Source organism: Equus przewalskii, chromosome 30 (assembly GCF_037783145.1).
Source record: "Equus przewalskii isolate Varuska chromosome 30, EquPr2, whole genome shotgun sequence".
Classification (NCBI taxonomy): domain Eukaryota; kingdom Metazoa; phylum Chordata; class Mammalia; order Perissodactyla; family Equidae; genus Equus; species Equus przewalskii.
This window is the reverse complement of record NC_091860.1, coordinates 10,532,242-10,554,391: the sequence shown is the minus strand read 5'-3', so window position 1 is coordinate 10,554,391 and position 22,150 is coordinate 10,532,242. Positions and strand designations below refer to the sequence as shown.

Below are 22,150 nucleotides of genomic sequence, written 5' to 3'. Positions count from 1 at the left end.
TCTCAAATTCTGTTTGTGAAAAAGTGTGAAAAGAATTGTCATTTTTTCTGTGTTCGCCATAGGATAAAAATCAGTAAATGCAGTAGCAATTTTTATTGCTCTGATATTTTGTAGTTTCATATATTTTAATAAATTTATCCAATTTAAAATTTCATGAAAGAAGCTTTTCCTTCTTAGATATTTGTAGACTTATTGGAGTTGAAGACAGTTCCACTTACATAAATTTATTGCTTAATAAATTATGTAATTTTACAAATAGAAACTTGAGAATTCACAAAATAGACAAATAGAAAGGACCAGAAAGGAAAAGTAGCATCCCATTTTAATGAAATACATACAGTGAGTTATGGAATAAAACACTTAAGAGTAGGAAAGTTTTTAAAAGTTGGTACGTCAGGAAGGAGGCCACTCTCTTCAATCATCTTCAATGATGCATTTTATAAGTTGTCTTCTCGATTTTATGTTATCTTCTTAACTTTTCCTTTTCCAAATACAAGCCTTTCAGCATATATAACATTATGCATATCAAAAATATTTATAGTTTGGAATAGCTGCAAATGACATAGGCTCCCAGAGAATATTTGCTGTTAAATTTGTGGAGCTCTGAAACAGTATGTAGAAACATGTTAGTAAGAAAGCATATACCACTATTTCCAATTAAAAATACTTAGCAGTTTTTAGTGTTGTGTTCCTTGTATCATGCAGTGTAGAGAAAAATGTGAAGTTCGGAGTGCTGACTTTATTTTTCAGGACTCATAAATTAATGTTTATGTGAGCCAAGTACATAATAATACAATACGAATTAGACTGTAGAATCGGAACACGTAACATCAAAATTTAGTTGGTTTATATGTGGAAAACTTGACACTGGTAAAAACAAAATTTTCTCTAGCACAAGTAAATAATTAAGTTATTCTTTAAACATTGCCTAAGCATTTGGTAAAGACTATTTTTATTCTCTTCATAATATTTTCCTCTTTGAAAAATGTATAGTTTCATTTTTATGTTTTCCATGTTCTTTTTCCTATGTTAAAATGACTATACTTGATACGTTATTACTTATTGGCAATATAAATAATTTTGTGCTTTTCAATGACACTAATGTCATGTTCCAGTTGCTTCATTTCTTGTTCCAGCTTCTGCTTGCGAATCTTCTTCGGCACGGAATCAATGAAGACCGAGAGGGACTGGAACTCCTTATGCACCTCTTCCCAGTTCTTTTTCAGCCCCTGCAAACGGTAGAGAAAACTGCAGACACTAAAGGAAACTGCAAAAGTAAAGTAAATGGTTGAGAAGATTGTACTGGTGAGGAAAAATATAAATAGGTAAAGAAAACTGACCAAAAGAACTTTAAGAATGACATGTATTTATCAAGTACTTGGCCACAGTAACAAGAAATATGGTACGGAGGCCAAACTCTGTCCTTGATCGTGTGCTCAGGTCCCACTGGGAGTATTTATTTGCTCTGTTTTTAATGTTACTGTACTTGTTTTTATCATCAAGTACGCGTGTGCAGAGTGATGAGTAGTGAGAAACCAAGCTCATAGCAAACACTTTGGTAAAAACGACAACTTAGAATTGACATCTTCAAGCAAAAAAACACTTGAACAGAAAATTATTTCTTATAGAAATTTTAGTTTTTTCTCTTTAAACCATTATCTTCATTCTTTAACAGGGAAATCACATCAAAAGACTTGATTCTGACTTGCATGGCCATGTTTTAAGAAACATGTCTGACTAAATGAAATTGTACAAAATGCCCAAATTCAACTTAACGAGAGATGATTTTTTATCTATCTTTTTAATATATTAAAGAACTCTCCCTGCATATGGTCTTGGGATCTATATTTCCCATTAATGGATTCTAGAAATGATTGAAATGTCATTAAAAGTAACACACATGCTAATTCAATAATGTAGTTAATGTTTTATATGCTCAGAAACCAACGAATTCAAAATTAGGGATCTCTTAGGGGCAATAAAGGTTATTTCCATCTCTGCATAGTTCTCATTTCTTATCACAGTGCACTAGAGGCCCCAGTGAGAAAATGGTCATAAATGGCTAATTGAATTCATGCAATGAAATTTCATAAATTAACACTTTCTATTATTCACCACGGTTGAACAATCATTTTATTTACACAAAAACCAAAAGTAAAACTGAAAGGACAATTAAAATGTTACCTTGAAAATATGATCCTTGAAAACCATGGCCATACATTTAGGTTTAAGGGAGGATTAGAAGTATCATAACATCTTCATAATAAGCCCTCACAGCACCAATTTAATTGTGTAGAAACTTTTGGGGGATAATAAAGTTTCAATGGTATATTTCCATGCTTAGGTAAAAATGATGATAGAATGGGGCACACTGTATAGAAAAGTTTGGTTGGGAAAAAGAACAACAAATTTTGAACCCTTGTTGAGTGAGAATATATCAAGGATTTGGGAAAGGGAAAAGATAGAAGGAAAAGTATCCAGGTTAAATGTTTAAAAGAGGGGGATAAATTAACAATTCCTTCTTTTTTGCTGAGGAAGATTTGCCCTGAGCTAAGATCTGTGCCAATCTTCCTCTATTTTGTATATGGGTCTCTGCCACAGCCTGGCCACCAATGAGTGGTGTAGGTCCACACCCAGGAACTGAACCTGGGATGCCAAAGTGGAGTGCACCAAACTTGACCACTAGGCCACAGAGCTGGCCCTTAACACAGTTCTTAATAGCATATGAGATATATTTCTAAAAGAAGTCCTCAAAGGAATTCTATTTCTCCATAGTCTTTCATTATGAAATGGGAAATAGGTTTCCACAGTGCGCCACAGGAGTGCCTACTGCAGAGAGGAAATCTATGAACTTATGCATTTCCAAATATCAAAGGTTTTTCATAGTTATTTGGATGCTATTTCCATATTACTTGTGGTCACAGCAGGTACACTTTTCTCTGTATTTCCTTTTAAAGGGTAGTTTGCTTTATCTCCCAGTGTGTACAATAATGTTTGGATCAAAGTCAACAGCTAGGGATGGGAACTAAATGTAACTAATATTTCATATCATATTGGAATAGGCTGTTTGCTGTTTTTAAGACATTTTTGTTATTTCATCTAGAAAAATTGTATTCACTGCAGCAATAGTGATTTTCCCCTATTTTTATTTCTTAATTTTTCTCTCTTCTATTTTAATGCTGAAATAATACTGCTAATTTTGGGAAAATTTCAAATAGGGAGAAGCAGTCATGAAATAAATAAAACGTACTTTGAGTTCCATGCTCCTTTTGCAGCCACCCCATCCCCATCCATTCTCCACCTTCTTGTCCTACTCTATGACTATGGCTGGAGGCTGGTGGGGTTCTTTCCTGTGAGCTCTTTTACCCTCCAGCCTCTGACCGAGTTCAGCAAAAAAGGCACTGGCGGCAGAAGAGAGAGGTTGGGGCATTTCATCCCCCTCTCCTTGACATTACCTGGACACTAGCTCTGGCTCATCCATCTGTGACAGCAATGCCTGTCAAGTGGTCCCCTTCCAGACTCCAGCTCTCACCAGGCTCTGGTAATGCTGTTTCATGCCCCTGCCCTTCAAGCCTAGGGTGGTGGTGGATTCCCACTGTCCTTTGCCCTGAGGTGCCTCAGTGTTCCTTGTTGGTTCCCTTAGCCATGCTTCATTTCTGTAAATAGCGCCTTCATAAATTCTCTTCAGAATCACAGCTGAGTGTGCCTTCTACTTTCTGCTGGAGCCCTAACTGATAGAGTTCCCTTTGTTACCTCCTACGCACGTGCATGTAACGTAGCAGAGAAAATACCAGCCTGGGAATTGGTTGATGTGTGTTTTAGTCCCTCTTTAGCCACCTGATAATTTTGTGACAGAGAGCACATGTAAATGAAACTCCAAGTTCACTGACAGTAAGGACTGCGTTTGTTTTGCTCACAGCAGTATCCCCCGGGGCTGGGTACAGTGCCTGGAACACAACAGATGTTCCATAAATCAACAGATGGATGAATGCAGAAATGAGCCCACTTCATATATTTGCATTTTACATCTTCATCTGTAAAATGATAAGTTTGGACAAGATAATCCTTTCCAAGAATAATGAGACTGTTACTTTATGAAGAATGAGCAGAATGTGGCTGACTCAGGGACATACAACCATATTGTCATAGAACCATACACAGTTCTTAACCAGGGAGGAAACATTGTTCCGGGCTTCTCAGGGACACAGCTCATGGCTTTGTTGCCATAGCAGCTATACTACCTGGCTAATAAGGCCTCCAAGGGAGGATGTGCCATTGTCACATCGAGGGCACGCAAGGGAACCCTGCAGTGACCACATTAGGAAGCTGAGGGCTGCTTATCCACGGTGGTCAGAACTGCGTGGGAGGGAAGAGCATTTTCCTTCTGAGAAAAGTTCTTCCTCCCTCTTCCTATTTTTCAGCATCATTTAGACATAAAAACCTGGCTTTCACAAAAGCGTGCACTTTCTAAAAATGGTAGAATCCAACCTAGAGAGAGACAGAGAGGAAAAATGGGCCAAAGACCAGACTCTTCCTGAAAGTGACATGCAAAGTCCAACCCCCATGTCTGCCAGCCTTCCTGCCGGCCTGTCTTCCTTTCTTCCTTCCAGCACACCATTATTAAACATCTGTGTTTACACCGGGCACTGGGTTAGGCACTGGGGAGACTGTTGTCAAGAAACAGACACAGTCCCTGCCCTTAAGTGACTCCTGTTATCTGGGATACCCTTTCACTTTGCAGTTTAAGGCCCAGCTAAAGACCTACTTACATCCTTTAGTGGAGACCAGTCAGTCCCCTGGGACCTTAGAAAACTTAGGATCTGTGCACACACATACTCGCATCTATATATGCCATATATATACATATCACCCCTCCTCAATTAAATTACAACATTACCTATAGCAGAAATTTTATCTTATGCCCAGCTTAATATCCTTGGGACTTCACATGATACTCTATGCAAAATGGGCTTTTAGTAAATGTTTATTGACGATTATGATGACATTGATAAAATGGTAAGAGTTTATCACAGCATATGAATCTATTTTTCAACAGAAATTAATGCAGTAAAAAGAGGATTTTTCTGTTTTTAAAAGGTCACTAAAAATGGCTCTGAGGAAAGCCTTCAAAATAACAAAACAAAGGGTAAAGTACTATTTTTTACCTCTATAAAAGATAACATGACTATAGAAGAGTATAAGTGTGTGCTTCCTAAATACTCTCCAAAGATGATCATGGAGCAACCCTGCTCACATCCCCCAATATATTAAATGCTTCAGATAAACGTCCTGCATCAGAAACTGCAGTGTAAATATGACTTTAAGTCTATTTTATTTAAAATAAGGAAAATATATGTAAAACCTAACCCCGGGTTATTTTAAAATTTGGACATTTGGCTTATAGGAGAAAAAAAAGTTGGCCCAGGAACAGTTTCAATTATTCTAGAGCTCCATCTAGTGAAAAATGTCTACTTTATGGGTGTTAATTTTGAAAAATACAGCGACATGAGAATAAAAATAAAAATGAGTTTTTTGCTTTATTTATGCAAGTTCATTGCAGGAGAAGGTGAGCTTCTTTCCAACACCATCTTCAGGAAAAAACAGAAACTCACCAAATAGGAAACAAAATATTTTTCAGTGAATCTCTATATTACAGCTTTTTGCTCTCCCCAAAGGGTCAGTTTTGCTGCACGTCGTTTGTCCCCGTAACCAAGAGGGCGGGTTCTCATTTCAAAGTCCCAGTGCTGGCTTTAATAATCAAGTTGATCGAGGACATTTCTTTCAGAGCCATTCTAAAGAGTGACACATGAATATAAATTACAGCACACTCACCTGCAGAACCGTCTCCCTTTCTTCATCAGATAACCTTTTCATAGCTGCTTTCCTGAGGTTTTCCTGGATATAATTATCATATTCTTCTTGGGCTTTCTTTACTTCCTCATTTCGCTTACATATATACTCAGGTGTGACACCATAATCCTTACAAAGATTTATTTAGGGGAAAAAAAATCAATATCCTGAATGCAATTTTATATATATGTACCTACCAACCAATCAATGACTGAGAGAAAACAAAATATTACAGGCTTAAAGCTTTCGCTCAAAACACTGCAAAGTGACAAAATTCAGTGATTTTTTCCCCATTGGGAACTAGTGGATTCTGGTCTTTTAAAACCATTGGAGTTGTTATTGAGGCCACTTGTTTTCCCTCTTTTGAATGTTTCCAGCACCTGTTCTTGGCTGATAACTCAGCTCCTCCTTTACCCATAAGAGTTGGTTTTTCTTTCTTTATTTTAGGTGCTTCAACTTTACCTTGGAATATCTTGAATATCTTGAGGTCCCTTTTGCATGGTCTTGTTAAATAAGAAAATGATAAATGCTTCCAAGGCATTATAAAAACAAACTCTTAAGAAGTACTAAGCATATGTGCTTTAAGAGAAAATTGACTTGGGAATCTAAGGTTGTTTTTGGAAACACAAAATACATTTTCAGCCTCCCGAGCTGCTTACAAGGCTGACTGAAGCAGTCAGCCATGATTCTTTCAGATTAGTGAATGTGTTTGATATCACTGTGTAGAGAAACAGAACTACTTGTTTATTCTTCAAAAAATTATTTGAGAATGTACTTGGTGCTAGCTATACTAGTGAATAAGAAAGTCGAGAAAGTTTCTGTCCTCATGGAATGTACATTCTATGGTGAGAGAAACTCACCAATAATAGAGTGTAAAATAATACATCTAAGTGCTCCAAAGTAAAATAAAGGACAGTAAGGGGGAAGAAAGCAATAGCAGCTATTTCAGATAAATAAGACTGTCAGGGAAGACCTCTCTGAGGAAGCAGCTGTTGAGAGATAGGTAGTCATTAAAACTATTCACAAATATTCTGGTTCTTCTTCTAGGCACTTGGAAGGACAACACTTTCCTGCTCCCCTTGACGTGAGATGTAGTCATGTCACGTGACCTGACTTGCCCCCTGTGAGCGGAAGTGACCTCTGTGCCTTTAGAACTAACTTGGATGACTTGCCATGTTCTTTTTCTGTCTGGTACAGTGACAAGTGATGTTCTGGGTTGCCTGGGTCCTGGAACCAGGACAAGAAGCAAGAGCTTCCAACAACCCTCAATGAACATGTAGCATAAGCAACTTAGTTGCTTTAAGTTACTGAAATTTTGGGGTTATTTGTTACCATAGCATAACCTAACCCATCCTGATTGAACAAGGGATAGAAATACTAGCTTTAAACATGTTCTGGAAAGTCGCAAAGCACTACACAAATAAGCTCTAAGAGCACAGTATTCTGGTAGGTTAGCACAGTGGTAAACAGTCCCATTCACTTCAGGAGACACTGAGGGCAACACCGCATTACAGCTCAGTACAATTACTGATGTTCATAATGATGATTCTGTATCATCACAGAAAGATTAAATTATATTTGGCATACTCTGTTTAATAAAGGGAAGGATTTGATACACTTTTAAGAAAAAGAACTATGTCACAAATGAGTAAAATCTTCAGTGATTGGAAATATTCCCATGTGCTGAATCATTGAAGGCTAATGAATACTACTAATATTGATAATTGCGTGTATGATAATATCCACCCTGTACTGAACTTTTATTGGTGCCAGATGTTGTGTCAAGTGCTTGATGTATTTTATATCACTTATAAATCTAATGATTTGTTAAAGATCACAGACTTAAGTAAGTGGCAAGAGTTAGAACTTGAAATGATGCCCCACCACTATTGTTATATAGCTCAGGCAATCATTCATGCTTCTGTTTGTTTTCACAAATTGTTTCTCATGGCTCAAACAGGCATATAACATTTTATTTGGAACTAAAGCATGAGGTTCACTCACTTTTAAAAAATGATATTGCCCATAAAAGGACTTACTATCTCACTTACCAATAATAGATTTTTTAAAACTTATTGCTGATAAGTGGAAAGAAAGTTGAGTAAATCCTTCATGAGCCCTGACTGCTTAGCCAGCAACACCAAGAAGACAAACGTGCAGAGTGTTTGTGTGGCTTGGCAAACAAGCATAGGTAGACTAACAATATTTTTCTGTCTTCGTGATGGATACTTTCAATCTTCTGCTCAAAGCAGAAAATGTATTGAAGTGAATAACTTAGGCAGAAGGCAGCCAGAAGGAGGGGCTGAGTGTGTGGCAGTTGGTGGTATGACCATCAAAGGACAAGGGTTTTTATATGATAGTGGAGAAATAATGGATTGGAAGTGGCTTTAAAGAGCCAGGAGACTGAAATTTCTGCTTTTCCACACTCTATGGGACAGAGACTCTAAGAAGCCTCCAGGGCCACAGAAGGAGCAAGTATCTGGAGAAGCCTGAAATAACTTTATCTGTGTGTGCTGCCAACTCCTAGATTCCTGCTAACGTCTTCCAAAGGTGTCTGAGCCTACTGAGTGACGAGTTTCTCAGAGAGTATTTGTGTTCTCTGACAACGGCCTTGAGGTTTTTTTGAACAGGCATTGGATTTATCACAGTAGGTCACTAGACGACCTCAATGCAGCCCCCCATACATCAACACTGCAATTTCTTTTTTTACTCTTCCTTCTTTCCTTCCTTTCCTTGTTGCTATAACTTATTATGTATCATTATTCTTTAGGGTTTTGCACTCATATTTTACTACATGTGTTTCAAGCACTTTTGCACTCTAGAAGTATACAAACTAAAAGAAGTTTTGTATAAGTTGTTTTTTTGGCAAGCTTTTTCAATTTTAAAGATCTTCTATATTTAAACAATTAAATCCAAACTTCTATAATTTCACCAATGAAATCATATGCCTATCTGATAAGCAACTTTTCAGATAGAAATGAAGGAAAAAAGAAGACTAGATTATTGTATAGTACTTTCAAAGTCTGTTTTACTCCAGACTAAAAATAAGTGAATATAGTCAGGTTGGAACAGTAATGTGAATTCTTCACTCTGCACTGATGGGGTGGATGACTTTAGAGTTGTATTCCTCTTCATTTCACTCATTCTGCTACTAAGATACTGCAAGCTAATGATTTAGTCTTAGGGTCTTCTGAAAGATTATTCCTTCTAGATTTATGGTAGTGACCGTGCTTTTAGTGACACTTCCATCTCAAAATTTAATACGTTTTAGAGAATGTTTGTTATAATTGTTAAATATATCTACAATTGAAATTAAGGACAACAATTATAGTTTTTCTCTACTGAACTATGTGGTGGTGTTCATTCCAAATTCTCCGTAATAGCATCACATTAGACTTGGACCAAACACAGATCGCGGAGAATGGGAATTGGGAATCTAGATAATTTGTCCAGTGAGAGCACTATTCATGATAATACAGACAATCATTATGAACACCATATTTAAACTACTTGAATCTCAGGTTGCTGATTAATATATCACAAGCCTACCTTTTTACTGATGTACTTTGGAACCAGTCCTGAAGTTTCAAGATCATGCTTGTCTCCTGTTCTTTTGTCAATGTAAATTGGTTTAGGCTTTTTCGCCACTCCCATAATGACATCGGCTGCATTTGTATTTATAAAATTTTTTTCACTCTGTATTCCCATGACTGGATGATCAGTCCTCAATGGCACAGGAGGCTTTTTGGGCTCATTCCGATCAAACTTTTTTTCTGTTAAACATAACATTTCCTTGTTAATATTAAACTATAAACATTGCTACTTAGTACTATTTATAACATCCAGATATTTTACCACTGGTATATTGGAGTTTTATTAATAATATATTCAAAAATATAAGGTAAAAAATAAGTAATCATAATCATATCATATGTCTCCTATACACTCCTCCCTGATTGACTCTCACCTCCTAACGTAACTACTATCCAGAATTTATCTTATTTCTCTATACCATGTTCTCTTCATTAGCAGCAGATGAAACTGGCCATTTTTACACAGCTTCTTCAACTGGACCATTCCAACTCATCTATTTTGATACACCCACGTCAAAATGTCATGTCAAAATGCTAAAATGTGAAATAATTGCAATTTATTTCTAAGAACCGAAGGCAACAATTATCTTGACAAAACCTTACTCAAATCTTAACCCCATCACAGTTACTTAAGATTTTGGCTTTATTCATTCCTGCACGGTTTGAACTTTTTATACGTTTATATAACTTTTATTATCAAAAAATCCAATAATTTTTATTAAAAGTGTATGGACTCGATTTTTTAAGATTGGCATCTGAGCTAACATCTATTGCTAATCTTCTTTTTTCTTCTTGTTTTTCTTCTCCTCAAAGCCCCCCCAGTACATAGTTGTATATTCTAGTTGTAGGTCCTTCTAGTTGTGCTATGTGAGATGCCACCTCAGCATGTCTTGACAAGTGGTGCCATGTCCGTGCCTAGGATCTGAACTGGCGAAACCCTGGGCCGCCAAAGCGGACCGTGCAAACTTAACCACTCAGCCACAGGGCCAGCCCCTAATCTCTTGCTATAGACTGAATTGTGTCCCCCCAATATTCATATGTTGAAGTCCTAGCCCGCAGGGCCTCAGCACTTGACTGTAGTTGGACATAGGGTCTTTAAAGAGGTACCTAAGTTAAAATGAGGTCATTAGAGTGAACCCTAATCCAATATGACTGACATCCTTATAAGAGGAGGAAATTTACACACAGACATACACAGAGGGAAGATCATGTAAAGACAGAGTGAGAACACAGCCATCTACCAGCCAAGAAGAGAGGCCTCAGAAGAAACCAACCCTGCTGACACCTTGATCTTGGACTCTAGCCCTCAGAATTGTGAGAAAATGAATTTCTATTTAAGCCTCCCAGTCTGTGATACTTTGTTCTGGCAGCCCTAGCAAACCAACACACCTGGATATTAGTTCTACACCCCAGAAACATTATAAAGGAGTTTTTGAATATTCATTTATTCATTACTTCATGCAAAATATTTTTGTTGAGCAAATACCATGTCCCCAGGTAATGCTCTAGGAACTGCGGACACAGCAGGGAACAAAAGAGACAAAGTCCTTGTTTTCATGGAGTTTACGTTCTGATGAGGGAAGAAAAATTAAAATTTAATATGTAGAATATAACGTATATATTTGGTTGAACTATACGTGAAATTCTTTACTGTTTTTGACCTACAAAAATGGCATCTTCTTCCTGTTTAACCTATTACTGAAACGTGAGCATTGTTAGAAATTGAATTACGGAATTCCTATGAAGTATGGAGCAGAGAATGAGGCCTCATTGTTGTGACTCAAATAGCTTCCTTCGACCAGATACACCCAACCAAATAAGGTTTGCATAATCTGTTTGCTTAAAAAACCAGAGGTATCTATCCTCTAGATATTCACATGGAAAATATTCAGAGGCCAAATTTCATTATGAATTGAAAGCGCACGCACATCACTCCCTTAACTCTAAGGGAGTGCATACAAGAGATAAAAATGAATTCTCAGAAAATGCGGAAACAGTTTAGAAAGACTGATAACTCATTCTTAGGTGAGTAAATAGAGTAAATTGTAACTCTTGGTTGTTTGTGGTTGTCCACTGGATGGTAACTAAAGCCCACCCCGGCCTTCCCCTTACATCTATCTAAACATCATCCTGTCTCTCATCCCAGGAGTAGGGGTTGGCAATGGGATGAGGTTGGAAAATGGGGTCAGGACATCTCTTTACAAATTATTTGGTGGTAGTGATAATAAATATGAAAACCAAATGGTTTAGTTTTTTTAGGCTATATCAAAATGGCAATGTCAACACAGCCTTGTAGTAATGCAGAGGGTCTATCAATTGAATTTAGAGAAATGTTCATGTACCTGTTAAGTGTTTTTCAGTGTGTCTAGCAAATTACTATCTTCAAATTAACTGTGTTCCCAATGGCAGCATATTCAAAAAGAGATTGGCAGCAGCCTTGGCCTGTATTACCTTTAACTTTACCTTACTTTACTGGGCTTAAGCTCTTCCAACACTCGGAATTTCTTAATAATTCTTAAGGCCAACTAAACGTTGTGTTTGTTTTGCCTCATACAGTTTATAAGAGGAGAGATAGGCTTCTTCTCTTTTTTCTTATTTGATGTTTAGGATTTATATAGTTTGGTAATTGTGTTATATAATACAATGTGCTTAACCTTCAAGAGCCTACATGAGGACCCAAGTAATATCATTGGTCCTAAGGCATTGAAAGAATTGAATTCCATTTTAAGATTTTCCAGTGTCTTCAAGTGGTTTTAGGTCACATAATACCTAGCCTCCACTTGAGGAAGATACAAAAGAGACTTTCAAAGACACGAATTTAAGCATGAATGTTGTATTTTCAGACTTGCTTCTTGCATCTTTCCTGATAATGCCCTCATCCTTTGTCATGGCAGTTGGATTAAGAGAGGATTGTAGGACATAAAATATTTCCATGGGGAGAAGTAGTTTCACTTTGTCAAAAGGTACACCCTAGCTGGGCTTGAGATGTTGCATTATTTCCTTGATGCCACAAGACATAAAAAGGCTAACTTTTTAAAAGAGATAGACTCATTTCCCTCTCCTCTTTATTGTCCTAAAACATCAGGGAAGACATACATAGGATGGGAGGAAGCTGCTTCTCTGCATACCTGTCACAGATCCCTTTTCATCAATTTTCCAGTCTTTTGAGAGCCTTCTTTTCTGGTATCCACATACTCCGTGATCATGATTAACTACATAATTTGCAATGCCAGTACAAAATGAAAATGCGGGGTTCTTTGATCAAAGATTAAGAATTCCAAGATGGCAAAAGCAGGGCATTAAACCAAGCATGGGATTCTTCTAAGCATGGGGACTTGTGTGACTGCACAGGTAGCATGCCCAAGAAGCTGGCTCTGTCTACACTCATTCGTGAAGGTTCCTCCATGACATCTAACTCATTTATTGTTCTAATGATCTTAGAGATCTGGGAGAGATAAAGCCCATACTCAAGTCTCAAGTGAGCCTGGTAGTTGCTTCAAAAACTGGTAGTAACTGATGTAATTTTCATTTCTTGGAGAAAAGTTCAGACAGGATTTAGATGCCAGGCAATCTTGCCGATGGGGGTTTAGAACTCTTTTGATAACATTCCTTTGTTATTGAAGTCATATGGCTAGGGACTAAGATGGTGAGACATGTGGTGTCAGAGGTGGGACTTTATGGGACAGTCCAAGATGTACTTCAAGATTCTTACACCATGAAAAGGAAAGTCTATTTTGGGGGCAACTTGGCATTCTCCACTCTCTTTTCCTACTACATTCTCTACTTCTCCTTTCTTCTAGCCTCTCAAACTCTGTTTAATATGAGGTAAAGTTTCTATCACTTGTAAATATTTAATATTCATAGACAATACAATAATTTTAGTTAAATTACCTGTTAACACTTTTAATGTTAAAAAGAATGATAAGACCTACTCGGTGGTAGAGGTTTTTCCTTTGAATGTTTCTTCAGGAATTCCTTTGGAGAAGGTAGTTCAACTTTTGCTGGTCCCATAGTTTTCATTGCAGTTTTAAATTTTTGCATGTCATCTTTTACAGCTGTCTTAAAAACTGATGTGTACCTAAAATTAAAAAAAGTAGTATTTATATTTCTAGTAGAAATTATTTAAAGTTTAAAAAAGGATATACATTTCTAATTTATATAAGTCCATATTCATTTGGAGATAAAGTGTAATTATCGGAGCCCTGTTTATCAAGCTTAGGCAAGCTAGAAGGAGGCTTTGCCCTAAGAAACAGATGCCAGTGTAAAGATGTTCATAATATTTCCTTATTATCCTTTGAGCATCTGTAGCATTGATAGTGATGTCACCTCTCCCATTCCTGATATTGGTAATTTGTGTCTTCTTTCTCCCTCTTTTTTCTTTCTTTTTTTTTTTTTTTGCTGATCAGTCTGACTAGGGCTTTATTAAATGTTATTGATCTTCTCAAAGAACTAGTTTTCATTGATTTTCTCTAACGCTCACATGTTCCATTTAAATGATTTCTGCACTTATCTTTATTATTTCTCCTTATTTGAGGTTTAATTTGCTTTTCCGTTTTTAGTTTCTTAAGGTGCAAGTTTAGGTGTTTGACTTTAAACCTTTATACTTTTCTAATAGAAGTATTTAAAGGTATAAAATCCCCTTGAGGCACTGCTTTATAGCTGCATCCCACAAATTTGGATATGCTGTGCTTTCATTTTCATTCAGCTCCAAACACCTTTTTAATTCCCTTCTTGTATCTTCTTGACTTAGGAGTTTGTTGAGATGTGTTTAGTTTTCCAATATATGGGGAGTTTCTAGATATCTTTTCAATTTCTAATTGATTTTTACCGTGTTTAGAGAATATCCTTTGTATGATTTCAATCATTTTAAATTTTCTGACACCTATTTTATGGCATAAAGTATGGTCTGTCTTAGTAAATGTTCTAAAAGGAAGTGTACTTTGCTCTTGTTGGCGGCGGTGTTCTATTAATGACAATGAGGTTGAACTAGTTGGTAGTGTTTTCAAGTATTCTATTAATTATTGAAAGAGAGATGTTGAACTCTCTGACTACAGTTGTGGATTTGTCTCTTTCTTCTTTTAGTTCTATCAGTTTTTTGCTTCGTATATTTTGAAGCTCTATTAGTAGGTGCATAGCATTTAGGAATATGATATCTTCTTGAAAAACTGACTACTTCATCATTATAAAATAATACTCTATCTTGTTTAAAATTCTATACTCTAAAATCTACTCTGTCTGATATTAAGAAAACCACTCCAGCATTCCTTTGATTTGTGGCAACATAGTATTTTTCCATTCTTCAACTTTTTACTTATTTGTGTCTTTATTTTTAAAGGGGTTTTCTTATGGAGAGCATAGAATTTTTATCCTTTCTAATAATCTTCTATTTGGTATGTTTAGACCATTCACATTTAATGTGATTTTAAAAATAGGTTTGTGTTTAAAATTTCCATCTTGCTATTTGTTTTCTACATATCCCATTCTTCATTCTTCCTCTTTTCATCTTGCCTTATATTTTGTTTTTATTCTGTGGAAGTTCTAAGGTTTACAATATACACATTTAACTTATCACAGCCTATTTCAAGGAATATTATACCACTTTACATATCGTATAAGAACCTTACAAAAGAATATTTGCATCTACACCCCCGTCTTTGTCCTAGTGTTGTAATATATTTTACATCTATACGTGTTATAAAACCCATAGTTCATTGTGATTATTTTCCCTTTAAAAAGCCAATTATATTTTAAAGAAATTTGAAAAGAAGAAAAATAATCTTTACTATTTATCCATATATTTACCATTCCCAGCATTCTTTATTTCATTGTGTAAATCTGAATTTCCAACTTGTACCCTTTCTTGTGCATTAAGGACTTTTTAACTTCTGGCTTTCCTTGTTTCTGATGAGATATTTGCTGTCCTTCTTCCTTCCACTGTATGTAATGTGTCTGTTTTCTTTGGCTGCTTTTAAGATTTTTGTCCTTATTACTAGTTTTAAGAACTTTAATTGTAATGTCCCTTGCTATGGTTTTCTTCTCCATCTCCTCCTTTTTCTTTTCTTTTTTTTCCCCTGCTTGGGGTTCATTGTGATTCTTGGTTTTGTGGATTTAGAGATTTCATTAAATTTGTCAAAACTTTTGCCATTCTTCAAATATTTCTTCTGTTAACCCACTTTTCTCCTTTCCTTCTGGGATTCCAATTTCACTTACATTAGGCTGCTTCATGTTCACAGCTCACTGATTCTCTGTTTTTCTTTTCAGTTTTTTTCTCTGTTTCATTGTGTATTGTTCTATTACTATGTCTTCAGATTCAACAATATTTTCTTTTTCAGTGTCTTAGCTACTCTTAATCCTATCCCTATTGGGTGGGATTAGGATACTACTGGTATCAGTATTAGATGGGATAGGATACTTACTATTTTCATTTTAGACATGGTGTTAGTTATGTGTAGAAGTTAGATTTGGGTCTTTTTTTTATCCTTCCATTTCTCTCTGTATCTTGCTTGTCTTTTCCTCAAACACATCGAAGATATTTAAAATAGTCATTTTAATGTCCTTGTCTACTAATTCTCTCGCTGATGTCATTTCTTTGTCTGTTTGTACTGACTGATTTTTCCCTTGGTTATGCATTATATTTCTGGGTCCAGAAGAGCTTTTAGTCTAGTTCTAATTTGGCCCCACTACTGAGGCAATATACTCTTGAGAGCACTGCTCAATGCCCTGTATCTCAGAAGGTCTTTCCATTCTGATGGGAATATGAACTTTATCTGGCTCTGCTGCCTTCTGTTGGTTATTTCCCTGGCCTCAGTAGTTTCATCAGACACATGTACCATCAACTAAAGACTTGAGGGAAATCCTCCTGAATATTTCCATAGCTCTCTCTTTATCTATGAGGTTCTCTCCTCTCTGGTACTCTGTGCTGTGAATTCCACATGCCTTGATCTTCCCAAACTCCGACCTCTGTCTCCTTAACTCAGGGAAACTGCTGGGTTTTGTTTAAGTTCCTTTTTCCTGGGCTTTTGCCTGGAAATTCTCTCCAGGGAGTATGTTGAGGCAACTAGGGCTTGTTTCCCTTCTCTGAGGGATGACTGCTCCGTGCTGCCTATTGTCCAGTGTCTGAAAACCACTGTTTTACATATATGTTCTGGTGTTTTCGTTGTTTAAAGTGAGAGGGTAAATTCCTTGATTGGAAGCAGAAGTTCAGCTCTATCACTTTTAACAATTTGTATTCTCTTCTTACTTATGTGGATAAGTTTGTTTTGAGAAACATTAAATAGTTTCTTGCTTTTAGGGGCCTTTTCTCAATCTTGAACTCACTGGCTGGGAATTAATTATAGTTCAAACTGAATGAGCTCATTAGATACCTTAAGGAAATATGCTCAGTCCAAACGTGTGCCTTAAAATTCCCATGGAAGTTCGAATTGGCAGATATGATCTCTTGATTCATAAAATAACTTCCTTTGGGGTGAAAAAGGCGTCTGTATACTCTCACTTCTTTTTAATTTGCAACCTTGTGATTCAATACATTATTTTGTGTGTGTGCTGAAGGCTTACACATCTGTTATAGAAAACAAGATATTCCAGTCTATATGAATAATTTTTTATTTTTCAAAATTACAAAAATAAAAAAGATGAAATTAATATATCATATGTCAATCATATATCAATAAAAAATAAATAAAAATCTAGGTTCCCTCCATCTCCTCAATCCATTTTCCAGAATAAACTCTGTTTTCTATATTTCTATTTATGTATGAACTGTAACTTGATTTTTAAAAACTTAATATAATGTGATATCTTTCCAGAACAGTGCATGTAAAGCTTACTCTGTCTTTTCAATAGCTGCATTTTATTCTATTTTCTGGATTGTGTGGTTTTATTATAAAGACCTAGGGGGTGACTTTATTAGACAACTGGGCCTACTTTCTAGTTTTTATTAGATGTGGGCTATAGATTAATTATTCTAAAACTAAAATTGTCATCTTCAATAAACATGCCATACTTGCATTTATTTTATTGCCAATAATCACCACATAGTAAATCATATGAAGTCTTTAGGCATATATTTTTAAAGCATTTTCTCTTAAAGAGCACACAGAGAAATACTGACTCTAAGTTGGGATGGTTTGATAATGCTTGATGGAGATTTTTCTTTTCCTAATGGCTTAGATGGGCATCTGGTTAACTACTGTTTTTTGGTTTTGTTTCGTTCTTTTAATTTCAAACCAATATTATTGCAGTGTTTCTCTATTGTGTAGGACTTTAGAACCTAGACTGTATTAGAAAGTCCCTCAAATTATTTCTCGAAGAGAATTCTAACTTGTACATGGGTACCCCTTAAGCTCACGTAAAGGCACTGAAGTGAGAGTCTTCAATTCAGCCTCATGACTCTAGCAAATAATTCAATTTTCAACAGTGGATGCCAATTCTACTCCCAGCTTGGCTGACAACACAGGTATGCATCACCGAGTATAATTCTGATCTTGGTGCTGCTTAATACCTATCATAAACTGTTGAGAGGAATAATAAATATGGTAGATTATCAAGAGGATATGTAGTCAATGTATTAATTTATATCTGTGCTGGACAATACAGTAGTTACCAGCCACATGTGGATACTGAGCACTTGAAAGGTGGCTAGTGCCACATGTTGAAATTATAGTATTTTGGATACATTGGGTTAAAATAAAAATCTATTATTAAAATTAATTTTATATATTTTTTCTACTTTTTTAAAGTGGTTATTAGAAAATTTAAAATCACGTACGTGGCTCACATTTTATTTCTATTAGACAGTGCTGACCTAGAGATTGGAAAAATCAATCCTTGAATTAAAAAATATAGTCGCATAGTTGTATACCCAGACCACATCATAGCGATGTCTCCAAAACTGCTTTCATTAAGTTATGTTTTGGCATGAAGACCATTGGTCTACAATGAGAGCAACATCTGACCTGTGGAACTTGGTGCATTTAATGTAAGAGTGCTGCTGAGATCTTTATTCATTACATCACGCACATTGTCTCTTTTCTCCATGAACCGTGGCGGAAGTCTATTTCTGGCCCCACACCAAGAATACTTGTGTTTCTCAGCCACTGCTTTCCTTCTGTCTTATGGAAAACGTGACTTAGAGTGTAAGTGATCTTTGAAGGATCACGGGAAGCATCGTTCTTCCTTTGTGGGTTGCCCACCTTCTAGTTAGCACTGAGTCAAATTTTTATCAGACTTCAAGCAAACACACAAGATTTGAAAGCATACATTTCATGTACCAGAAATTTCACGCTCATTTGTGGCACTGTCTTACTTTTCTATCATTATTTTCTATTTACTTTGATATCCTCATTAAAAAATATCTTATTGCATTATAACAGAGTAATGTATAAATAAATACTAAGCAGTATCTTACACATGAAAATTATCTGAAGAATAAAATATATAGATATATATGTGCTATTGAATCAAAAGGTGCTCGTTAGGTTTGTTTTAATTATTTACTCAGATTGAAAAGCAGTGCACAACCTGGTTAAAGTTATGGGCTTTGGTGTCAGACTTATATCTCAGTCTTAGCTCTTCTTCTTCCTAGCTGCCTCGACTCTCTGGGCCTGAGTTTCCTCTTCTGTAAAATCAGGATATTACTACTCATCTCATAGGGTCCTTGTGAGATTTACATAATGCTTATGAAAAACATGGAACAGTATCTGGTACATTGTAAACACTAATACATTGAACATATTATCATCATCATCATTATTATTAATATTGTTGCTATTATTACTTGGTATTCATCTTGCTTAAATAAAAAAAAAATGTTTAATCCTTTACTGATCTTACTTGTGTCCTAAAAGACAGTCTTATTCTCTAAAAATTCAAGTCATTGTGTAAAAATGGTTATTATAAGAGACAGACACAGATAGACGGACTTTCCTGATCTATAATAAACAGATTCTCATACTATGATATATTGTACAGTATGCTTAAGATATTGAATCTTGATCTGTAATGGAATAAACTTATAAAAAATGAGTCTAACTCTGACAAAAGTTCAGTTATCCACAAATTTCCCTGGCAACTAATTTTAAGAAATATTGTCGACATAGTTTCTTCTCAACATTTTTAGGTACGTGTGAAATGCCAGAGAGACGTGCTAACGTACCACATGTTAAATCTATAGAAATCTAAATGAGAGGCAGTTACCCGAGATGAACGAACACTAAGCCAGTAAATGCACGTGGAAGCTGAGATTCTCCTTGTTGACAAAAATCCTGTTTGTGGATGTCCTTGCCCTCATCCACAGGTCAGAAGGGGAAAAGTACCTTCTCAAATTATCCCTTTCATTTCTAGTTTCCCGGGCCTTCAATTCTTCCACATTCTTTAGGTAATTTTATTAATTATAACACATCTTCAGTTGTGTGCTTGCTTTTCTTGCTGATTTTGAAATCTTCTATATGAACTGTGGGGTTTAGGTCAAAAATTAATATAAATACATGCATGAGAAGAGCACTTGGGTAAAAATAACAGAAGAGATGCAGAGAAGTGTTAGTACTGTGGAAGTCTCCAGAGTCTGGATATCTAGATTAAAAATATGAATAACAACTTCTAACACTAATCATAAAACTCTGCCTGAGACCACATAATGCAGCAATGGGAATTTTAGCATAAAATTTCATTATTCTAAAAACAAAGGCTCTGGAATATTCTTGACTTTTTTGAATAAAAGTTCATTTAGAAGGACTACTGCACTCTCAGTTGAATTAATGGCTATAATTAGCCAGCAAAGTAGATAAGAACCTTAGGAGAAAATGACTGTGTCATCTTAGACTTCATAATAGTCAAGACTGCTTAGCAAAGTCAGATACATAACCAGACTTTAAGGCGATGTTACAAAACTTCAGAAAATATACATAGGACAGTATGTAAATTGAATTAAATGGAAGGTAGTCTAAGAAGAATGAGAAGCTCTGAAAATGAAATTCTAACTAAATGTCACAATTAATCCCAATAAAAACCAGAAAGGCTTAAGGAAAAACACAACTAGTGGGTGCTTAGGACATTAAATATTCCCGCTTTCAAAAAGTAAGCATCCAGAAGCTCCATACTGGTAAGCCTGATGTCAATTTTGGAGAGCACCTAAAAATCTGTAGCAATGATTGTATGAGCCATTTGGAATTTCAGGTTACTGAAATGAACACCATTTTTTTTTAAAAAAAAATAAGATTATGGGATTCATAAAACAGGCAAATGGCTTAGACATAAGAATATGGATCTTGATGTTAGCAAAGCCTCTAATTAAATCCTTGCTGATATCAGCTGATTAATGGATGCATTTGGATGACTGACTGAAACTTCAAAACAATATTGCTGTCAGCCTAGAAAGAGGTGTCTAGTAGCCTACTAAAGTGCAAAGTATTTACCCTGTTCAGTGATAGATGGAGATATGAAAGACATACTTACTTGATTTGCAAATGACACAAAGCTGGGTGGGATGGTTAAGAGAGTGTATGAAAGATTCAAAATTCAAAACTCTATTAATGAATTTATATCAAAAAGAATCAGCTACACAATTAGTCTTAATTCATGTGGGAATTTCAATGCGAGACAATGGTGGGACATGACTGTCAAAATGCTAATGGATGCATTAATAAAAGTATTGTGTATCAAGGAAAGGAGATAATGGCTCCATGGGATGTTCAGACCATACCTGGAATATTATCTTAAACAAAGGGAAAGAGAGAATGATTGGAGATATTAAATAACTGGAGCCATCAAGAGAAGGGTGACAACTTTGGTGAAGATCTTGGAAACCATCTCATGCATCATGAGCAACTGAAATTTTGAAAATGGATTCATGGCTTCCCATTGACTTTAACACTTTTAGGTCTTAAGTCTCAGCTCATAGTTCAACTGCAAGAGGTTGCCCTTCACCCTACTTTGGTTACATATATCCATTGTTTAAGTTTTCATTTAGTATTTGCATCTCTCATTTGGGTTTTCGATATTATACGGTTTTATCACTAATCAACATTTTAACGTTTATATTTCAGTTCCCCAAGGAAACTGCAACCTGTGAGGTATGGGAGATCACAGTGCAGTCAATTGTTGATTTTCCCAAGGAATTAACCTCCTTGTGAAACCTGGACAGTCATCTTGCTAATCTTGCAAAGATCCACAGTGAGCTTTCTTGAAGTTGGGTTTATAACTTGGTGATCCAAATAAGCCTCGTAGCTTAATACATTTCTTTCTTAAGATTAATTCCTACTTTTAGTAAGGAGATTGAGTCAGGCAAGTATTTTTAGTGTGGTGAGAAAGAGCTAGGTAAATGTTTTATTATCTGTGTTTTTATAAATTGGTAGTTTGAGTGCATGACATCTTGTCAAATTAAAAACTTCTCATGGTTGTTGCTGACACTGTAGGTTGACTTCACCTCACCAGAAAGAGTTCTTTGGCACCACACCTAGATACCTTCTATTCCCTTCACCATATGTTCCTTTTCCCGACTTATTCTTTCAGAGTAAAGCAAGGCGTTTGTGCTGTCACTCCAACATTCCCCGAGAACATTCCCCCAAAACAATGTTATATACACAAGAGGGGCTCAGTTAATGCTTGCCAAATGAACGAAGAATATTTCTATAAAATTTCTTGAAAAAATCACCTAGACGCAGTAAAGCTTTTTAACTTACCAATGAAGAGAACACCTGTCTAATAAAATA

General features: G+C 35.9%; 1 protein-coding gene across 13 annotated transcripts in view; it reads right to left on the bottom strand.

The window, feature by feature from the left end:
- Positions 1-208: 208 nt before the first annotated feature.
- Positions 209-22,150, bottom strand: part of ENKUR (enkurin, TRPC channel interacting protein) — a 24,445-nt gene continuing 2,503 nt past the window's right edge. For 2 of the 13 annotated variants that reach the window (XM_070601548.1, XM_070601547.1), the window contains exons 2-6: positions 19,757-19,893; positions 13,376-13,521; positions 9,400-9,623; positions 5,833-5,979; positions 209-1,267 (exon numbers count right to left, since the gene is read on the bottom strand). In XM_070601548.1, the coding sequence (XP_070457649.1) occupies positions 1,223-1,267; positions 5,833-5,979; positions 9,400-9,623; positions 13,376-13,484 (525 nt within the window). In that variant the 5' untranslated portion in view covers positions 13,485-13,521; positions 19,757-19,893 and the 3' untranslated portion in view covers positions 209-1,222. Of the gene's footprint in view, positions 1,268-5,832; positions 5,980-9,399; positions 9,624-13,375; positions 13,522-19,637; positions 19,894-22,150 lie in introns of all 13 variants that reach the window. The other 11 variants (XM_070601543.1, XM_070601541.1, XM_070601542.1 and 8 more) reach the window with 8 other exon arrangements.